The sequence below is a fragment of the Oncorhynchus tshawytscha genome, linkage group LG21 (genome assembly GCF_018296145.1).
Source record: "Oncorhynchus tshawytscha isolate Ot180627B linkage group LG21, Otsh_v2.0, whole genome shotgun sequence".
Lineage (NCBI taxonomy): Eukaryota > Metazoa > Chordata > Actinopteri > Salmoniformes > Salmonidae > Oncorhynchus > Oncorhynchus tshawytscha.
This window is the reverse complement of record NC_056449.1, coordinates 13024219-13044564: the sequence shown is the minus strand read 5'-3', so window position 1 is coordinate 13044564 and position 20346 is coordinate 13024219. Positions and strand designations below refer to the sequence as shown.

Below are 20346 nucleotides of genomic sequence, written 5' to 3'. Positions count from 1 at the left end.
CCATTGAGCATGTTTGGGATGCTCTGGATCAACATTGTCGACAGCATGTTCCAGTTCCCGCCAATATGCAGCAACTTCGCACAGCCATTGAAGAGGAGTGGGACAACATTCCACAAGCCACAATCAACAGCCTGATCAACTCTATGCAAAGGAGGATTCGCACTGTTTGAGGCAAATGGTGGTCACACCAGATACTGGCTAGTTTTCTGATCCACACCACGCCCTACTTTTTAAAAAAAATCTGTGACCAACAGATGTATATCTGCATTCCCAGTCATGTGAAATCCATAGATTAGGGCATAATGGATTTATTTAAATTGACTGATTTCCGTATATGAACTATAACTCAGTAAAATCTTTGAAATTGTTGCATGTTGTGTTTATATTTTTGTTCACTGTATATGATTCTTTTTGCTCAAAAACATTGTTAATTTATGTAATACTTCATATACTTTGCTTTGGCCACAGTGGCAACAACTCATTTATGCCAATAAAGCATCTATGGAATTGAATGAGAACAAGAATGAGAGAATGCTGAAGAAAAATAAAGAACCTAAAGCCCCACTGGCCACCGGTGAGTTTGGGTGTCAGAGTGTCAGCGTCCCTGCCTGCTCTGGGTGTGTGACCATGTGTCTGCGCAGGTTGCTGGGGTTGTTGAAAGAGGCTCCACAGTGGGAGCAGCTGTAGGGTTTCTCCCCAGAGTGGGTCCTCAGATGGATGGTCAGGCTGCCATTCTGGGTGAAACCCTTCCCACACAGGGAGCACATGTAAGGTTTCTCCCCTGTATGAATACGCATGTGGACCCTCAGTGTCGTCTTGTTGACAAACGAGTTCCCACACAGGTTGCATATGACAGGCTTCTCTCCTGTGTGGACCGCTCGGTGGCGGATCAAGTCAAGCCGGCGAGAGAAGCGCTTCCCACAGTCGCTACAGAACAACGGCTTGGTACCATGGGGGACGTGGTGGCGCTGGAACTGGTTTACAAGACTAGGGCGCCTCACAGTCACACCCCCTGTTACCATGGTTGTTGTTGGGGTCGTTGGGGTGGTTTCTAGGGAAGCTACCTGTACGATTTTCAGACCCCGTCCTCCTGTATCCCCTCTCGGCAGACCCCCTCTGTCACTCTGCAAGCCCCTCATTTGGGGGTTGCCTTGCAGTGGTTCCCCAATAGAATGAGTGTTCAGCTGTATCTGATGGCTGATTGTGTGGTCTGGCAGCAGACCAGAGTGTGAGGGCAAACTCTGAGGTAGTTCTGGGGCTCTGAAGAAAGGGTAGTTCTCAGTACTGGTCACGCTGCACAGCGCTCCTTCACCTCGACCATGACCGTGAGGGTCATTCATGCTGTATGGTCCCTCATCGTGACCTAGTCTCTGGGTGGCATGTTCCGCCTGTGGTGTCACCATGGTAACATTCTCACCACAAATATCGTCATGACCTACGGGAAACAAAACGATAATATCATCTGGTAGTTATCTGGCTGTCAATTGTCTATATACCATCCCATCATTTTCTTCCTTCTCTTCTTCGTCCTCTACACACCTGCATCTGGCCCACATCCTCCAAAGTCATCCTCAGGACCCTCCTCATCTTTTATCAAGATGACATCTGGACTCTCCACATCTGCACACTGAACCATAAACACACACATTTACACAGACATGTAAACATTTCTAGAGTAGTAGTAGCCTATGTCAGAAATGTGTGATGAGTTGTTAATATTGCCACTCACCTCTTTTTTGACTGTGGATGGTATCTCCTCTTCCCCTATTGTAATTGGGGCATCATCCCTGCTGTAAATGGATGTCTGGTGCTCAGGTGTCTTATCTATGAGGGAGAGCAAAGGTCAAAAACCATTCCTCTTCCAACATATTATGTTCAATTGACTGGGGTGTATTCATTAGTCGGATTCAGTTGCAAAACCTGTTGTCCTAGAGAAAACAGTTTACTTTAGGCAGCAAATGGAAGAAAACTGAACAAAACGAGAAGGGTCCAAACTAAATGTGGCCAATATAAACGGTTGTTTATGTTGCAAAATGTTTTTCGTTTGGAGTAAACGGAATCCAACGGAATCCACCCAGAGATGATGAGGCGAAGCAAGAGGGATAACTTGGCCCAAAATCTGTATTTTCCAGCAGGTGGCGATTTTTTCTCACCAAGCGAAGTCTTTGTATGGAGGTGAATGAAAGTGTCGAATTTGGTTAACAATTTTTTTTATTCCTTATTTGCTATGTGTGGCTTATTTGATCGAATATAAGTGTTGTAATGACTCGGTTGTTTGGAGTGTACGAATATAAGTAGGTCACGTGACATCCCGGCAACTTTGAGAAAAAACACTTTATATCAGAGTTGTGCCTGGTCGTCACTAGTTACCTCAGACACAAAGTCCTAAACCCCGCCCATTTCTACTACCTATCTTATTCAAATGTGATTTTAAACCAACCCCTAACCACGTGTATAACCTTAAATTAAGACCAAATAGCAAATGTTTGTTTTCATGAATTTTTATGATGTAGCCTATTTTGATTTAGTGACTTTGTGCCCGTTGTTCACATGCGTATCTGCCCTCTCGTTGGCTAGAACGGTCCCACCTGACAGAGTCTCCTCCCGACTGCCTTCCATTTTTTAAGACATTTTGTTAGAGCGACCACTAGAGTATCTGGTTAATATAATGGATCATCTGTGATACACCCATGTCTCCCAGATAGCAGTGTGAGAGCCTCAACCAACCTGCGAGTTTCCCCCGAGGCCTGCATAAAGTTCTGCTGAAAGAAAAGCGACTGCCCCGCGGTGTACTCGCCCTTTGTAGTCGCAGGGTGAAAAGCTCGTTCTTCATCACCTTCATCCTCATTTTCAGAGCTTCGTTTTCTTTGTAGCTGCGAGAAATCTCCAACTGCAAATCAGCCGAGCTCTCGGAAAAGAGTTGACTTATCTCGTCAACGGCTGCTCTAGCAAGCACGTCCATTATCGAGGCAAGTTGTGTCTGTACAGACAGATGAGCCTGCATGTTTGTTGACATCGATAGCTGGCGAGATTAACGACAGAGGGAGAAATTGGAAAAGATCAGACAAACTGTGACGCGTCTGTCTGTGTACACAAAACGACTTCCGGTGAATAACGCAGCTCACCGTAATTATACGAAGATGTCCGCTGACTTTTTTGGGAGTAGCAAATATGGTGTACTAAGTCACCACAGGATCGTTGGAATGAACGATCATTGATTAGTGACATTGGTGGGAAAAGTACTCAATTGTCATATTTGACTAAAAGATAACTTAATAGAAAATGACTGAAGTGATAGTCATCCAGTAAAATACTACATGAGTTAAAGTCTAAAAGTATCTGGTTTTAAATGTACTGTGGTGGAAAAGGTACGCAATTGTCATACTTGAGTAAAAGTAAAAAAGTAAATGATATACAACAAATTCCTTGTATTAAGCAAACCAGACTGCACGGTGTTCTTGTTTTTTTTTATTTTACAGACAGCCATGGGCACACTCCATCATCCCAACACATCATTTACAAACACAGCATTTGTGTTTAGTGAGTCTGCCAGATCAGAGGCATTTGGGATGAAAACGTATTATTTTGGCTGGTGTGATTTTAAACCAAACCCTAAACACACTGCTAACCTTATGCCTAACCTTAAATTAAGAGCAATTTTTACGATATAGCCATTTTGACTTTTTGCCGTGACAACTGTACAGTCGTGGCCAAAAGTTTTGACAATGACACAAATATTAATTTTCACAATGTCTGCTGCCTCAGTGTCTTTAGATATTTTTGTCAGATATTACTATGGAATACTGAAGTATAATTACAAGCATTTCATATGTGTCAAAGGCTTTTATTGACAATTACATGAAGTTGATGCAAAGAGTCAATATTTGCAGTGTTGACCCTTCTTTTTCAAGACCTCTGCAATCTGCACTGGCATGCTGTCAATTAACTCCTGGGCAACATCTGATGATGGCAGCCCATTCTTGCATAATCAATGCTTGGAGTTTGTCAGAATTTGTGGGTTTTTGTTTATCCACCTGCCTCTTGAAGATTGACCACAAGTTCTCAATGAGATTAAGGTCTGGGGAGTTGGGCCATGGACCCAAAATATCAATGTTTTGTTCCCCAAGCCACTTAGTTATCACTGTTGATAACTGTTCGTCACCAAACTGTTGTTCATCACCAAACTGTTCCTGGATGGTTGGGAGAAGTTGCTCTTGGAGGATGAGTTGGTACCATTCTTTATTCAATGGCTGTGTTCTTAGGCAAAATTGTGAGTGAGCCCACTCCCTTGGCTGAGAAGCAACCCCACACATGAATGGTCTCAGGATGCTTTACTGTTGGCATGACACAGGACTGATGGCAGCGCTCACTTGTCTTCTCCGGACAAGCTTTTTTCCAGATGACCCAAACAATCGGAAAGGGGATTCATCAGAGAAAATGACTTTACCCCCGTCATCAGCAGTCCAATCCCTGTACCTTTTGCAGAATATCAGTCTGTCCCTGATGTTTTTCCTGGAGAGAAGTGGCTTCTTTGCTGCCCTTCTTGACACCAGGCCATCCTCCAAAAGTCTTTGCCTCACTGTGCGTGCAGATGCACTCACACCTGCCTGCTGCCATTCCCGATCAAGCTCTGTACTGATGGTGCCCTGATCGCGCAGCTGAATTAACTTTAGGAGACGGTTCTGGTACTTGCTGGACTTTCTTGGGCACCCTGAAGCCTTCTTCACAACAATTGAACCGCTCTTCTTGAAGAGCGACCTAAAACAACAATATAGCAAGGTCAGATGATGTCAATCCTTCTTGACTTCTTTTCAACTTGTTAAGTGCCGTTTGTTAAGTGTGTTTTGTCCTATATTTATATATATTTTATTTTTAATCCCAGCCCCCGTCCCTGCAGGAGGCCATTTGCCTTTTGGTAGGCCATCATTGTAAATAAGAATATGTTCTTAACTGACTTGCCTAGTTAAATAAAGGTTCAATAAAAATAATACATCCGCATACAAACATGGTCTCTTTCTTGAGTAAGGCATATGAAATCCTTTTCATATGAAGATAAATTATAGATAATACTTATCAGCGCTCATCGGCCATTGGACATAAACATTACACAACAAGCCGAAAGTCACAAATGTAATAATGAATGGTTTTGAAGGAATCAATGGCTAACTGCAAGCGTCACAAAGCAATCACTATTTTGCTTCCCTTGCCTGCTATTAGGTGGAGAGGGTGTGTGGTCCAAGTCTGGGTTTAAGGCTTTAAAACATCTGTCTGAAAGGGTCTATTTTCCAAGTTTAAAAGGATAAACATTCACATGCAACACCATGGACCAGAAAAGGTTGAATACAATGGCCATGCTGTCAATCTGGCATGATTTCTGCTGCGGTCAAGACAACTGGGAACTCAGAAACTAGCTCCGACTGGGAAAATACGTTTTGAATGGTCATCCAACTCGGGAACTCGGGCCTCTTTCTAGAGCTCCGACCTGAAGATCACTGACATCATGATTCAACCTTGTTTTTTCAGAGTTCTCAGTTGTCTTGAAAGCACCATAAATCCAGAGAATGACTAAGTTTGCACACAAGGACCACGGCTCAACATTCAAGTTAGCACAGCATAACTTTTTTATTTAAGTAGGCAAGTCAGTTATAAACAAACTCTTATTTACAATGACAGGCTAGTGGGTTAATTCCCTTGTCTGTCTACAATTATTTTCTCAGTGGTTTAACTGCCTTGTCTGGCCCCACGGGTAGAACAACAGTTTTTTACCTTGTCAGCTTGGGGATTCGATCCAGCAACCTATCAATTACCGGCCTAACGCTCTAACCACTAGGCTACCTGCCGCCATAACAACAGTCCAAAAATGTACTGTATGCTGCTGCATAAATTGTGTCATATGCCAGGGAGATATGTATCCTGTAGCTAAGAAAGTAGTACTAAGTGTATGTTGTGTAGTAAGCTGTTAATAGCCCATGTGCCTCACCTTAAGAATTTGGAACCTGTCCCCCTCAGAATTTAGCCTACTGTTCTGACTTGGTGGTGCACAGAAATGTATTCATCGAATATTGTAAGCTCCTTCATTGTCTGTTTATATGCCCATGTTATTTGTCCTATGTTTCTGATTTGATGTACAGAATACTGTAAGAACAGCCCATGTTCAGCCCAAAAGTGCTGAAAAAATGGTTATATCAACTACTCGCTCATTAATGTCTTAATCGAAATTACGGCTTGCCTCGTATCCACGCATCGTTCCCTTAAAACATAATTTGTACAATTATTATATTGCTTATATAGGTATATCTCATTCGTATCTTAGAATTTTAGTCAATGTTGGAATTATTTCATTGTTTTGCTTACTTTGTGTATTATAATTAGCTCATGTTCTTTTCTTCACGAGGTGGAGATACTATATAATGTTGTTTGGTCTGTAACCATGTTTGCCGGTGACAATCTCTTCCCATTCATATATATTTTTGTTAAACAAAAAGTTAAGTAATAGACCCTGTTATTCCAGTTGATATTTCAAGGGTTGTAATGTTAGCGCAATGTGTGTCGGTATATTGTCTATAAAAGTGGATCCTCGTGATTGTATTTTCCTTACTTTTTAGACCACACAGGCCTAATAAAATAATAAAATGTTGTGTAGTGGTTTTGCTGGCATGCACCTAAAAAACTTGGTTGAGTTGCCCCATCAAGATTTACATGTTAAAATCGCCACTGACAAGGACAGACGACTATTCTCCTTCCTGCCATTAACCACACGATTCATCAAGCGTACATTGACCACTCCAGGAATTTCATTGAACATTTCAATGTCAACTTCTTCCAAAACTCAAGAAATTACTAATTTAATAGGTGCCCTGCGCCGTAGCTCAAAGCACAACACACGATAATCTCCAAATTGAGAGAGATCCATGTAATTCCAGTTGATACTTCTCGTGATCTTCACAGATTCTACTTTTACTTTGCTTTCTCCACCACTTTGGATATTTTCATTGGATTCACCAAGTCGTGTGTACATAATCCCAGAAAACGTACTCCTACCAGGTACGATGGGGAATCATCAACACTTTGTTTTCTTTTTAATATGAATTTAGCTTATTTTCCCATTCTACATTTCCAATGCCATCCAATTCAAGCTCCATCTTCCAGCATCTCTTATTAACCAGACCATCATCCTTTTCAGTAGAAAGTGCAAATATCACACAACTTTAAATTCTTAAATGTCAGGTTGTATGATATATTGCCACAAATCTAATGCAGATTGATGCTATTCCATCTTTATACAAAAGTTTCTGAAAAAACTTATACACTTCTATTTTTGCAATTTGAATTAGATTTTTCAAAAACTCATATGCCAACAAGGGGAAATTTAGTCAGTTGTCCAACCGAATGCATTCAACCAAAATGTATCTTCTGCAATTAACCCAACCTCTCTGAATCAGAGAGGTGAGCTGCCTTAATCGACATCCATGTCATCGGCACCTGTGAATTAGTTGTTGTTAGCAGACTTTTTCGCCTTACCGGCTCGGGGATTCAGAACAGCAACCTTTCGGTTACTGGCCCAATGCTCTTTGCCTAGCGACCATAGATTGCTGTTTATGTATCTAGTCATGTATATTTTGATAATCATTATCACTAGTATTGCTAGCATATCTGACGTTAGCTAGCTAGTGGCAACTAACGTTAGCCTACCTCAATACAACTCGGATTTGGCTTGACAGCACGATAACATTTAAAAAAGAAGGCAAATAATTAGTAGGAAAACCGTTTGTCATGATAATGATGTTGCCAGATTGACTTCAGATGCAGTATAACTTTAGCCAGCTAACTAAGATTGAGGGGACCACCATATTTTAGCAAGCTAACATTAGCATTGCTAACTATTTTTGATTAACTTTGTTAGTGTGATGGAACATTTTATGTTGGGGCTTTTCTATTTATACATTTCTGTGTTCTATGTTTGTGCTTTTCAGGTGACTGTTTTTTCTTTCTTCAGGTGACTGATTGAAAGAACCCTCACTATCAGTATCTGCAATTTGGCAGTACGCCCAGACCCTTATTTTGAGAATAAAAGATCTCAATTTCAAGGTCTCAGCTTAGAGAGAAGAAGCCTCGTGAGGTACTGGTCTGTCACATGCATGACCCAGTTTTGGTCGGTCACATGAATGAAGCAAACGTTAATGATTAATTCATTTTGATTAAGCTAAATCATGCAAATAGAACTTTTGTGCAGTATATAAGAGAACTAATGGGACTGCCCCGTGAGAGACTTCAGACCGGTACTCCATGCATCTAAGTTTGACTGTGACCTCTCCAGCTTGCTGACAGTAAAGAGTGATTAATTTAATATTGACTTTGAGTGTCCTGTGTAAGAATTTCCACAACAATTTGTTGTCATGAACTGGATCAGTGATTCCACCTGTGGAGCATCCCAGGGAAGGTCTGCGAAGGAGACACCGGTGCCGCATTCCCTAGTGGGAAAGAATAAAGGAATTTCCTGTCTGACCAAAGACGACGTGGACTCGCCCAGACCAGACTTTTACTGAGAGCTGCCCGGGGGAAGATACCAGATCCGCGAACTTCTGAGGGACATGTCTTCTGAATTCCAGTAAGTCAATTAATGTAATTCAGGTGAGCAACGCATTAAAAGGTACCCATAGTCTTATAGAGAGAAGGATATTCACTAGTTTTATGAGAAGACTAGAGCGAGGAAGTAACTGTACCATGGAAAGCCCCGCTGACAGCTGTCTTTATATAAGGGCACAGGGCGAGACCCAGATGCAGACAAAGGAGGCAGATGGTTCGAGTCTCTGATATTTATCAGTATCCAAGGGGCAGGCAAGAGAATTGTCGTGGACAGACAAGAAGATCATAACAAGGTCAGAGTCCGGGCAGGCAAGGGTCATAACCCGGGAGGACTAGCAAAAGAAAGATAAGAAAAAGCAGGAGCACGGGAAAAACATGCTGGTTGACTTGACAAGATGAACTGGCACAGAGAGACAGGAAACACAGGGATAAATACACCGGGGAAAATAAGCGACACCTGGAGGGGGTGGAGACAATCACAAGGACAGGTGAAACAGATCCGGGTGTGAGACTGTAGGCATTTATAAGAAATGTCTATGTGATCTGCAGCCCCTACAAATAACACAAGGTATTTTTGAATATGTGGTGTTATTAAATATGTACAGGAGATACATATGGTGCATAGAAAGTAACAACAAGAGAATCGTTGAAGATGTACATGGGTAATAAGGGAGATTACCGAGTGTGTTTGGGAATAGTACTAAGCAAATGTGGATGTGAAAGTTGTGTGATTGTGAGTTATGGCATATTAAGCTGATTGAAATTTGGCTGATTGAAATTTTGATACTAAATGGATTGAAATTATTACAATTAAGATTGGAATTTGGATAATAAGATTGACATTTTTATATTAAGCTGATTGAAATTTGGACAATAAGATTGATTGAAATTTGTATACTAAGCTGATAGAAATGTGGATAACAAGATTGAAACATGGATAATAATCTGATTGAAAATTGCATAATAAGATAAATTTAACAAAACAATTCTGAGTGAATGAGGTAGAGGATGAAGTCTCAGAAATCTCATACATATCATGCCTCAGAGGATAACATGTCTCGATTAGTAACGAGGATAACATGATAACATGTCTCATTGGAGATAACATGATTACACGTCTCATTAGTAACGAGGGTAACATGACCTTAGATTACATGAGGATAGCATGACTCATCAGTAGAGTTTGATGGTATAACGTTGTTATTGCAGACTTGTTTATGTGCTGCTGTAGGAAAGGATGAAACAGCTTCTGTGACACCAGTAAGTACAGATAGTAATATAAATCCCCTCGCATGGTCCCCGCAGCCAGACAACTTTCTCATGGCTTGTGGAGGGAAATGCTTTAGGAATGCTCAACCGGTGTCGCTCATTCAGCCGACAGAAACTTTTAACTGGTTCTCCCCATTAAGCAGCGAGTCAGAGGCAGAGCCTTCTCTGGTCTCTACTCCTCCCTTTACGGGGTCTGAGACCCCTCAAATACTTCCGGAGCCGACAGAGATGGCCGCCTCGCTTCGCGTTCCTAGGAAACTATGCAGTTTTTTGTTTTTTTTACGTGTTATTTCTTACATTAGTACCCCAGGTCATCTTAGGTTTCATTACATACAGTCGAGAAGAACTACTGAATATAAGATCAGCGTCAACTCACCATCAGTACGACCAAGAATATGATTTTCACGAAGCGGATCCTGTGTTCTGCCTTTCAACCAGGACAACGGAATGGATCCCAGCCGGCGACCCAAAAAAACGACTCCGTAAAAGAGGGAAACGAGGCGGTCTTCTGGTCAGACTCCGGAGACGGCACTATAACTGTACTCCTGCATCCTTGTATAATACATGTATCACTAGCCACTTTAACTATGCCACTTTGTTTACATACTCATCTCATATGTATATACTGTACTCGATACCATCTACTGTATCTTGCCTATGCTGCTCTGTACCATCACTCATTCATATATCTTTATGTACATATTCTTTATCCCCTTACACTGTGTATAAGACAGTAGTTTTTTTTGGAATTGTTAGTTAGATTACTTGTTGGATTATTACTGCATTGTCGGAACTAGAAGCACAAGCATTTCGCTACACTCGCATTAACATCTGCTAACCATGTGTATGTGACAAATCAAATTTGATTTGATTTGAGACGCCGAAGCCTCCCACCATTAGCTCTGACAAATTGAAAACCCGAGTCATTGGCGACTCCATTACCCGTAGTATTAGACTTAAAACGAATCATCCAGCGATCATACACTGTTTACCAAGGGGCAGGGCTACCGACGTTAAGGCTAATCTGAAGATGGTGCTGGCTAAAGCTAAAACTGGCAAGTGTAGAGAGTATATGGATATTGTTATCCATGTCGGTACCAACGATGTTAGGATGAAACAGTCACAGGTCACCAAGCGCAACATAGCTTCAGTGTGTAAATCAGCTAGAAAGATGTGTCGCCATCGAGTAATTGTCTCTGGCCCCCTCCCAGTTAGGGGGAGTGATGAGCTCTACAGCAGTCTCACAAATCAATCGCTGGTTGAAAACTGTTTTCTGCCAATCCCAAAAGATAGAATTTGTAGATAATTGGCCCTCTTTCTGGGACTCACCCACAAACAGGACCAAGCCTGGCCTGTTGAGAAGTGACGGATTCCGTCCTAGCTGGAGGGGTGCTCTCATCTTTTCTACGAACATAGACAGGGCTCTAACTCCCCTAGCTCCACAATGAAATAGGGTGCAGGCCAGGCAGCAGGCTGTTAGCCAGCCTGCCAGCTTAGTGGAGTCTGCTAATAGCACAGTCAGTGTAGTCAGCTCAGCTATCCCCATTGAGACTGTGTCTGTGCCTCGACCTAGGTTGGGCAAAACTAAACATGGCGGTGTTCGCCTTAGCAATCTCACTGGAATAAAGACCTCCTCCATTCCTGCCATTATTGAAAGAGATTGTGATACCTCACATCTCAAAATAGGGCTACTTAACGTTAGATCCCTCACTTCCAAGGCAGTTATAGTCAATTAACTAATCATAATTAACTAATCACTGATCATAATCTTGATGTGATTGGCCTGACTGAAACATGGTTTAAGCCTGATGAATTTACTGTGTTAAATGAGGACTCTCCTCCTGGTTACACTAGTGACCATATCCCCCGCGCATCCCGTAAAGGCGGAGGTGTTGCTAACATTTACGATAGCAAATTTCAATTTACAATTTTTTTTTACGTTTTCATCTTTTGAGCTTCTAGTCATGAAATCTATGCAGCCTACTCAATCACTTTTTATACCTACTGTTTACAGGCCTCCTGGGCCATATACATACAGCGTTCCTCACTGAGTTCCCTGAATTCCTATCGGACCTTGTAGTCATGGCAGATAATATTCTAGACTTTAATATTCATATGGAAAAGTCCACAGACCAACTCCAAAAGGCTTTCGGAGCCATCATCGACTCGGTGGGTTCTGTCCAACATGACTCCGGACCTACTCACTGCCACAGTCATAGTCTGGACCTAGTTTTGTCCCATGGAATAAATGTTGTGGATCTTAATGTTTTTCCTCATAATCCTGGACCATTTTATTACGTTTGCAATCGCAACAAATAATCTGCTCAGACCCCAACCAAGGATCATCAAAAGTCATGCTATAAATTCTCAGAAACCCAAAGATTCCTTGATGCCCTTCCAGACTCCCTCTGCCTACCCAAGGACGCCAGAGGACAAAAATCAGTTAACCACCTTACTGAGGAACTCAATTTAACCTTGCGCAATACCCTAGATGCAGTCGCACCCCTAAAAACTAAAAACATTTGTCATAAGAAACTAGCTCCCTGGTATAAAGAAAATACCCGAGCTCTGAAGCAAGCTTCCAAAAAATTGTAACGGAAATGGCGCCACACCAAACTGGAAGTCTTCCAACTAGCTTGGAAAGACTGTACCGTGCAGTATCGAAGAGCCCTCACTGCTGCTCGATCATCCTATTTTTCCAACTTAATTGAGGAAAATAAGAACAATCCAAAGTTTATTTTTGATATTGTCGCAAAGCTAACTAAAAAGCAGCATTCCCCAAGAGAGGATGGCTTTCACTTCAGCAGTGATAAATTCTTGAACTTCTTTGAGGAAAAGATCATGATCATTAGAAAGCAAATTACAGACTCCTCTTTAAATCTGCATATTCCTCCAAAGCTCAGTTGTCCTGAGTCAGCCTCCAGTATTTATGCTGCAGTAGTTTATGTGTCGGGGGGCTACGGTCAGTCTGTTATATCTGGAGTATTTCTCCTAGTCTGTTATATCTGGAGTATTTCTCCTGTCTTATCCGGTGTCCTGTGTGAATTTAAGTATGCTCTCTCTAATTCTGAGCCCTAGGACCATGCCTCATGACTACCTGGTGTGATGACTCCTTCCTGTCCCCAGTCCATCTGCCTGCGGCATGGAACCCTGACATGTTCACCGGACGTGCTACCTGTCCCAGACCGGCTGTTTTCAACTCTCTAGAGACAGCAGGAGCGGTAGAGATACTCTCAATGATCGGCTATGAAAAGCCAACTGACATTTACTCCTGAGGTGCTGACCTGTTGCACCCTTGACAACTACTGTGATTATTATTATTTGACCATGATGGTCATTTATGAACATTTGAACATCTTGGCCATGTTCTGTTATAATCTCCACCTGGCACAGCCAGAAGAGGACTGGCCACCCCTCATAGGCTGGTTCCTCTCTAGGTTTCTTCCTAGGTTTTGGCCTTTCTAGGGAGTTTTTCCTAGCCACCGTGCTTCTACACCTGCATTGCTTGCTGTTTGGGGTTTTAGGCTGGGTTTCTGTACAGCACTTTGAGATATCAGCTGATGTAAGAAGGGCAATATAAATACATTTGATGTGTGGAGATATCAAAGGAGAAATTACTATTCCTGAATATTCTTTTCAATAGAACACTAGAGTGAATCTTCAAACCCCTGTATGAATAGAACACTGATGTAGAGCAGGAATTTGTGATGTAACACAAATGTATAATGGGCTACTAGAGATAAAGTAACATAATATTGAGTGTAATGTGTTACTAGAGATCTGAGGAAGTAACCATATCTATTTTTGACCAACTTTGCTAGTAACAGTCATGGCAACATTGCCATCTCTCTTAAGTAAATGTTGACGACATCATAATATTGCAAAATTGTTTCCTACAAATTATTGGCCTACTTTAGAATTGTCATAGTATTTCCATGCCACTACATTTGTGTAATTTAGACGGAACAGTCACATTAGACTCCAAGGTGCCACCCATGTCTAGAGTACAAATAAGTATTGGATGCAGCTATGGTGGTACAAGCTAACTCATGTCTGACTACAACAGTGTACTAACTAGCAGCAACAAACTCAAACCAACCCAGGGCCATATCAAAACACGTCACAGTTAGTTGCATAGTGTAATGGCGTCACCGGCCTGAATCTAATCCAATCTGGAGGCAGTCAGTCTGTAAAGCATAGAATTAGTTTACAAACCAGATTTTAACCAGATACAGCTAGTAGATGTATTTTGGTTGTGAAGTGCGTTAAGCAAAAAGCTTGGTCCGTTCTTTAGAACAAAATGCAATTTACCACTTGGCTGTCTATTATATCACCCTGTCACAGGCCCTCCCAGTCAACACCACTTCATAAGATTGCCTGCTGCAGTTGTTCAAGAGATGTCCAGTTTGCAGCCGAACATGCAGCATAGAGAAGACCAGGAAGGGGGCCGTCATCAGCTTTGTGCAGTCATGCCCTCACCGTGAGCATTCCTATGAATGGATTATTCAGCCACATATCGGCGAGTATCTGGCCAGCAACCTTCACCTGTCAGTGGCAACAGCTTTCACAGGCTCATCATTGGTACAAATACAGAAGGTAACCCACTTCATTACTTTGATACATTTGAGATCCCAATTGTGAAACATAATGTATGTAAACTGACATTATTTGTTGCTTATTTTCTGCTTCTTAGATGCATTTAATAATGTCCATGGGCTCTGGCAAAGACCTCACCTCCAGCCTCACCTCTTGTCTGCTCACCGACAGTCGTCAATGGTAGCGTAGGTAATATCTGACACACAAACATATACTACAGTGCCTTTGGAAAGTATTCAGACCACTTGACTTTTTCCACATTTTGTTACGTTCTAGCCTTATTCTAAAATGGGTTAAATACAAAATAATCCTCAGCAATCTACACACAATACCCCATAATGACAAAGCGAAAACAGCTTTTTAGAAATGTTTGCAAATTTATTTAAAAACATGTAAAATACCTTATTTACATAAGTATCCATTTAATGTTGGCTTCACTTCATTAAAAAAGGAACCTGGTTTTTAGTCACTTTCTCATTGTAAAAATAACGATGGTGAGATTAATGCTACCGCTATTCATGGATGAATTATCTGTGCCTGCGTTGGCCCCAAAGGCTACAGAAAAATTGCACGCATCCAATGTATTTAGTCAGGCAATGTCCACATTATTCTCACATATTTTAGAATGTAATAATCATTTTTATATCAAGGCCTAAAAAATGCATTATTCTTAAAATGATAATGGCCCACTTTTTCTTTTACACTTTTTAGGGGGAGAGGGGTTCTATAGTAGGTCCTATATGTACAATTATAGAAATTATACAATTGTATTAGATTGTGTTCCTTCAAAATGACAATTAAGTGCTTGAAATAGTCCCTGAAAGTCCTTGAATTAGACTTGCCAATGTCTTTATGAACCCTGCTTAAAGGATGTATATTCCTAGGCTCATGTTGTTGTATAGGTGGAATTATGGGCCAATTTGCATATATTCCCTTTCATTCCTCTAGTCTAGTACACATGTGGAACTGCATAAAAATCTTTTTTATTTTGCTTTCAAACCATTTTCGAATTTTGATCCCAATGTCAAACATTGGCCCAATTATTTATAGAAAGACCCTTATAGACGTTCAATGTCTACTATGATGGTAAAGGTTTATCTTGATTTTGTGTAACAGTACGAGAAATTCTGATGTGCTGAACATTTTTACATATTTTTTTTATATTTGCTGTGCCAAAATATGATTTCAAAAACAATAGGACTCTCTGTATGATGTGGGTCTTCAGTGTTACAGACAGTGGCTTCACTCCTGCTCAAGTCTCATTTTCAGTATTTGCGCCCCTTGCCCTTAGGCCTGGACTGTGATCTGGCTCTTCCGAGTGAGTGTATGGCGTGTTGTTCTGGTTAGGTATCTGCTCTGCTACTTACAGATCCATCCGGTTGCAGCGATAGAGAGAGCCACCGACATCCACCAGGTAAGAACATGGTGTGAATTTCTGTAGATTTCTCCAAAATCCAGTGTGGTCGCCCGGCAGTGGTCGCCCGGCATCCTTATTGTCTCACCCACCTCCAGCTCTGGTAGGTCTCAAGCAGTCCGGTCGAAGACGTCTCGACCGGACTGCTCCTAGACAGAAGGCGTTGCACTGCTGTCCATGTTTTCGGGGTGTGTTCCTCCACTGTAAGATGGCTTTCCAGGGGTCGTGTCCGTTATGCAAGGCCTTGCATAACAGTTTTTTTTACAACCTTGACAGCTGACTCTGCCTTGCCATTTGCTAATGGGAGCTTTGGAAAGGAGGTCATGTGGTCAAACTCCCATTCTGAGGCGAAACGCTTGAACTGTGCAATGAGTTGTGTGCCATTGTCCGTGATGTCCTAGCCAGGCTGACCTTGCCTTGCGAACTGTGCCTTGCAGCGCTTTATGACTGTCTCTGCAGACAAGTCAGGGAGCAGTTCAATCTCCCAAAAGTCAGAGTAGTGATCAACGATGAGAAGATCGTACTTTTGTCTGTGACTGAATAACCATGCTGACGATCTGCTAGGGCCTTGTGGGTAATTCTTGCAACATCATGGTTTCATTTTGCTGTTCATGCGCATGCTTGTCGCATGTGGTACAGCCGCTGACAAAGTCTTTCATTTCTGCCTGCATGTTTGGCCAGTATAATGTTTTGCATCCTTGGCGGGAGCATGCTTCACCTCCAATGTGACTGGGGTGCCAGGAGCTTCACATCGTGGTCGTGTTCTGGTTCTTCGTCAGTGTCACCGCAGCCTACAATCAGGATATCATCAACGATGGGTTCAATCCCCTTGATCCCCTCGTGCTGCTTCCGTTGGTCAACCCCGGGCACCACGGAGACACCAAACGGGAGCTTGAGCCAACGTTTTCCCACCCTAGCATATTAGATGACTGTCATTCATATTCCATTCACCCATCTCAATGTAACATCGATAGGTTTAGGCAATTACATGATAATCGAAGTTACTCTATATGCATCATGAGGTTGCTACAACCTAGCCTACGAAGCCTACAGGTCGAGAGACAAATTGGAGCCTTGCAGAGTCTTGCCTGCACCTAGCTTATCTGGGGTGTAATCATTTGTCCACACAGTTGCAAAAAGGAACGAGAGTTTCTATTGGACAAATTGAGTTAGGTCCATCCACATGTCGTTAAATTTGCTTCTGTTTAAAAAATGTTTGCAGCAGAATCGATTCCTTCTTGCATCCTTCTTGCATTTACGGGCTCTCCCCTCTCACCTTTTCACTTTGCTTGTGGACTTCAGTGCACAACACAACAACTGTCTGTGACCCTTTATAAAAAAAATATCCAAGCCATACCATAACTGCTAACCTCTACACAGTCTACATCGTTGTCATCATATTAGGGAAGGATCGAACTTTACAGGATTGCTACCTGGAGGAAAATGGGGGAAGGTCATGCTTGTTCAATTTCAGTCAAGGGGAGTTTTTTAAACATGTTTTATCTAGTCCAGCGGAGTAGATTCAGATTCAGATCAACTTTATTATCCCACCAGGGGGAAATTCATTTGGTCATGTGCTTAAAATGACGGTACATAAAACATGAAGACACAGAAACTACACAATAGAATTAATGTAATTTATAATTGATTGAATTTCTATATTTCTTAGTGTTTTATGTAAGTTACTTATTAGGCTATATATCGATGTGTGCCCGATGCCGCCCCTCAACTCTGATTCTCTGCTGGGCGCGCAATATCAAGTGTGCCTATTGGCTATTGAAATCAAATCAAATCAAATGTATTTATATAGCCCTTCGTACATCAGCTGATATCTCAAAGTGCTGTACAGAAACCCAGCCTAAAACCCCAAACAGCAAGCAATGCAGGTGTAGAAGCACGGTGGCTAGGAAAAACTCCCTAGAAAGGCCAAAACCTAGGAAGAAACCTAGAGAGGAACCAGGCTATGTGGGGTGGCCAGTCCTCTTCTGGCTGTGCCGGGTGGAGATTATAACAGAACATGACCAAGATGTTCAAATGTTCATAAATGACCAGCATGGTCGTATAATAATAAGGCAGGACAGTTGAAACTGGAGCAGCAGCATGGTCAGGTGGACTGGGGACAGCAAGGAGTCGTCATGTCAGGTAGTCCTGGGGCATGGTCCTAGGGCTCAGGTCCTCCGAGAGAGAGAAAGAAAGAGAGAATTAGAGAGAGCATATGTGGGTTGGCCAGTCCTCTTCTGGCTGTGCCGGGTGGAGATTATAACAGAGCATGGCCAAGATGTTCAAGTTTCATAAATGACCAGCATGGTCAAATAATAATAAGGCAGAACAGTTGAAACTGGAGCAGCAGCACGGCCAGGTGGACTGGGGTCAGCAAGGAGTCATCATGTCAGGTAGTCCTGGGGCATAGTCCTAGGGCTCAGGTCCTCAGAGAGAGAGAGAGAAAGAGAGAATTAGAGAACGCACACTTAGATTCACACAGGACACCGAATAGGACAGGAGAGGTACTCCAGATATAACAAACTGACCCTAACCCCCCGACACATAAACTACTGCAGCATAAATACTGGAGGCTGAGACAGGAGGGGTCAGGAGACACTGTGGCCCCATCCGAGGACACCCCCGGACAGGGCCAAACAGGAAGGATATAACCCCACCCACTCTGCCAAAGCACAGCCCCCACACCACTAGAGGGATATCTTCAACCACCAACTTACCATCCTGAGACAAGGCCGAGTATAGCCCACAAAGATCTCCGCCATGGCACAACCCAAGGGGGGGCGCCAACCCAGACAGGATGACCACAACAGTGAATCAACCCACTCAGGTAACGCACCCCCTCCAGGGACGGCATGAGAGAGCCCCAGTAAGCCAGTGACTCAGCCCCTGTAATAGGGTTAGAGGCAGAGAAGCCCAGTGGAAAGAGGGGAACCGGCCAGGCAGAGACAGCAAGGGCGGTTCGTTGCTCCAGATCCTTTCCGTTCACTTTCCCACTCCTGGCCAGACTACACTCAATCATATGACCCACTGAAGAGATAAGTCTTCAGTAAAGACTTAATGGTTGAGACCGAGTTTGCGTCTCTGACATGGGTAGGCAGACCGTTCCATAAAAATGGAGCTCTATAGGAGAAAGCCCTGCCTCCAGCTGTTTGCTTAGAAATTCTAGGGACAATTAGGAGGCCTGCGTCTTGTGACCGTAGCGTACGTGTAGGTATGTACGGCAGGACCAAATCAGAGAGATAGGTAGGAGCAAGCCCATGTAATGCTTTGTAGGTTAAAAAACCTTGAAATCAGCCCTTGCTTTGACAGGAAGCCAGTGTAGAGAGGCTAGCACTGGAGTAATATGATCAAATTTTTGGATTCTAGTCAGGATTCTAGCAGCCGTATTTAGCACCAACTGAAGTTTATTTAGTGCTTTATCCGGGTAGCCGTAAAGTAGTGCATTGCAGTAGTCTAACCTAGAAGTGACAAAAGCATGGATTAATTTTTCTGCATCATTTTTGGACAGAAAGTTTCTGATTTTTGCAATGTTACGTAGATGGAAAAAAAGCTATTTAGTGTGATCTCAATGAAAAGATCCATAGCTTGCAAAGAGTTGCAAAGAAAAAGCCTTATCTCAAACTAGCCAATTAAAAGAAAAGATTAAGATGGGCAAAAGAACATAGACACTGGACAGAGGAACTCTGCCTAGAAGGCCAGCATCCCAGAGTTGCCTCTTCACTGTTGACGTTGAGACTGGTGTTTTGCGGGTACTATTTAATGGAGCTGCCAGTTGAGGACTTGTGAGGCATCTGTTTCTCAAACTACACACTCTAATCTACTTGTCCTCTTGCTCAGTTGTGCACCAGGGCTTCCCACTCCTCTTTCTATTCTGGTTAGAGCCAGTTTGCGTTGTTCTGTGAAGGGAGTAGTAAACAGCGTTGTACGAGATCTTCAGTTTCTTGGCAATTTTTCGCATGGAATAGCCTTCATTACTCAGAACAAGAATAGACTGAGTTTCAGAAGAAAGACTTTGTTTCTGGCCATTTTGAGCCTGTAATTGAACCCACAAATGCTAATGCTCCAGATACTCAACTAGTCTAAAGAAGGCCAGTTTTATTGCTTCTTTAATCAGAACAACAGTTTTCAGCGGTGCTAACATAATTGCAAAAGGGTTTTCTAATGATCAATTAGCCTTTTAAAATTATAAACTTGGATAAGCTAAAACAACCTGCCATTGGAACACAGGAGGGATGGTTGCTGATAATGGGCCTCTGTACGCCTATGTAGATTCCATAAAAAAATCTGCCGTTTCCAACTACAATAGTTATTTACAACATTAACAATGTCCACACTGTATTTCTGATCAATTTGATGTTATTTTAACGGACAAAAAATGTGCCTTCCTTTAAAAAACAAGGACATTTCTAAGTGACCCCAAACTTTTGAATGGTAGTATACATGGGTGGTCTGTCTGAAGAATAAATCAAAAGAATACATTA

The 20346-nt window shown here is 42.3% G+C and overlaps 1 protein-coding gene across 1 annotated transcript; it reads right to left on the bottom strand.

Annotated features, from left to right (window-relative positions):
- Window positions 1-289: 289 nt before the first annotated feature.
- Window positions 290-3150, bottom strand: LOC112220640 (zinc finger protein 436). The gene is made up of 4 exons (XM_024382478.2): window positions 2728-3150; window positions 1730-1824; window positions 1540-1627; window positions 290-1435 (listed from the first exon to the last, which is right to left on the bottom strand). The coding sequence occupies exons 1-4, from the start codon at window positions 3014-3016 to the stop codon at window positions 588-590; spliced, it is 1320 nt and encodes a 439-aa protein (XP_024238246.1). The 5' UTR covers window positions 3017-3150; the 3' UTR covers window positions 290-587.
- Window positions 3151-20346: the final 17196 nt, after the last annotated feature.

Excerpts from the sequence above, each read along its gene's own strand:
- LOC112220640 (XM_024382478.2), bottom strand. The coding sequence starts at position 3,016 with ATGTCAACAAACATGCAGGCTCATCTGTCTGTACAGACACAACTTGCC. Across the intron at positions 1,628-1,729 it reads CATCCACAGTCAAAAAAGAG|TGTGCAGATGTGGAGAGTCC; the intron begins GTGAGTGGCAAT and ends TTTATGGTTCAG. Across the intron at positions 1,436-1,539 it reads AGGATGTGGGCCAGATGCAG|GTCATGACGATATTTGTGGT; the intron begins GTGTGTAGAGGA and ends TGTTTCCCGTAG.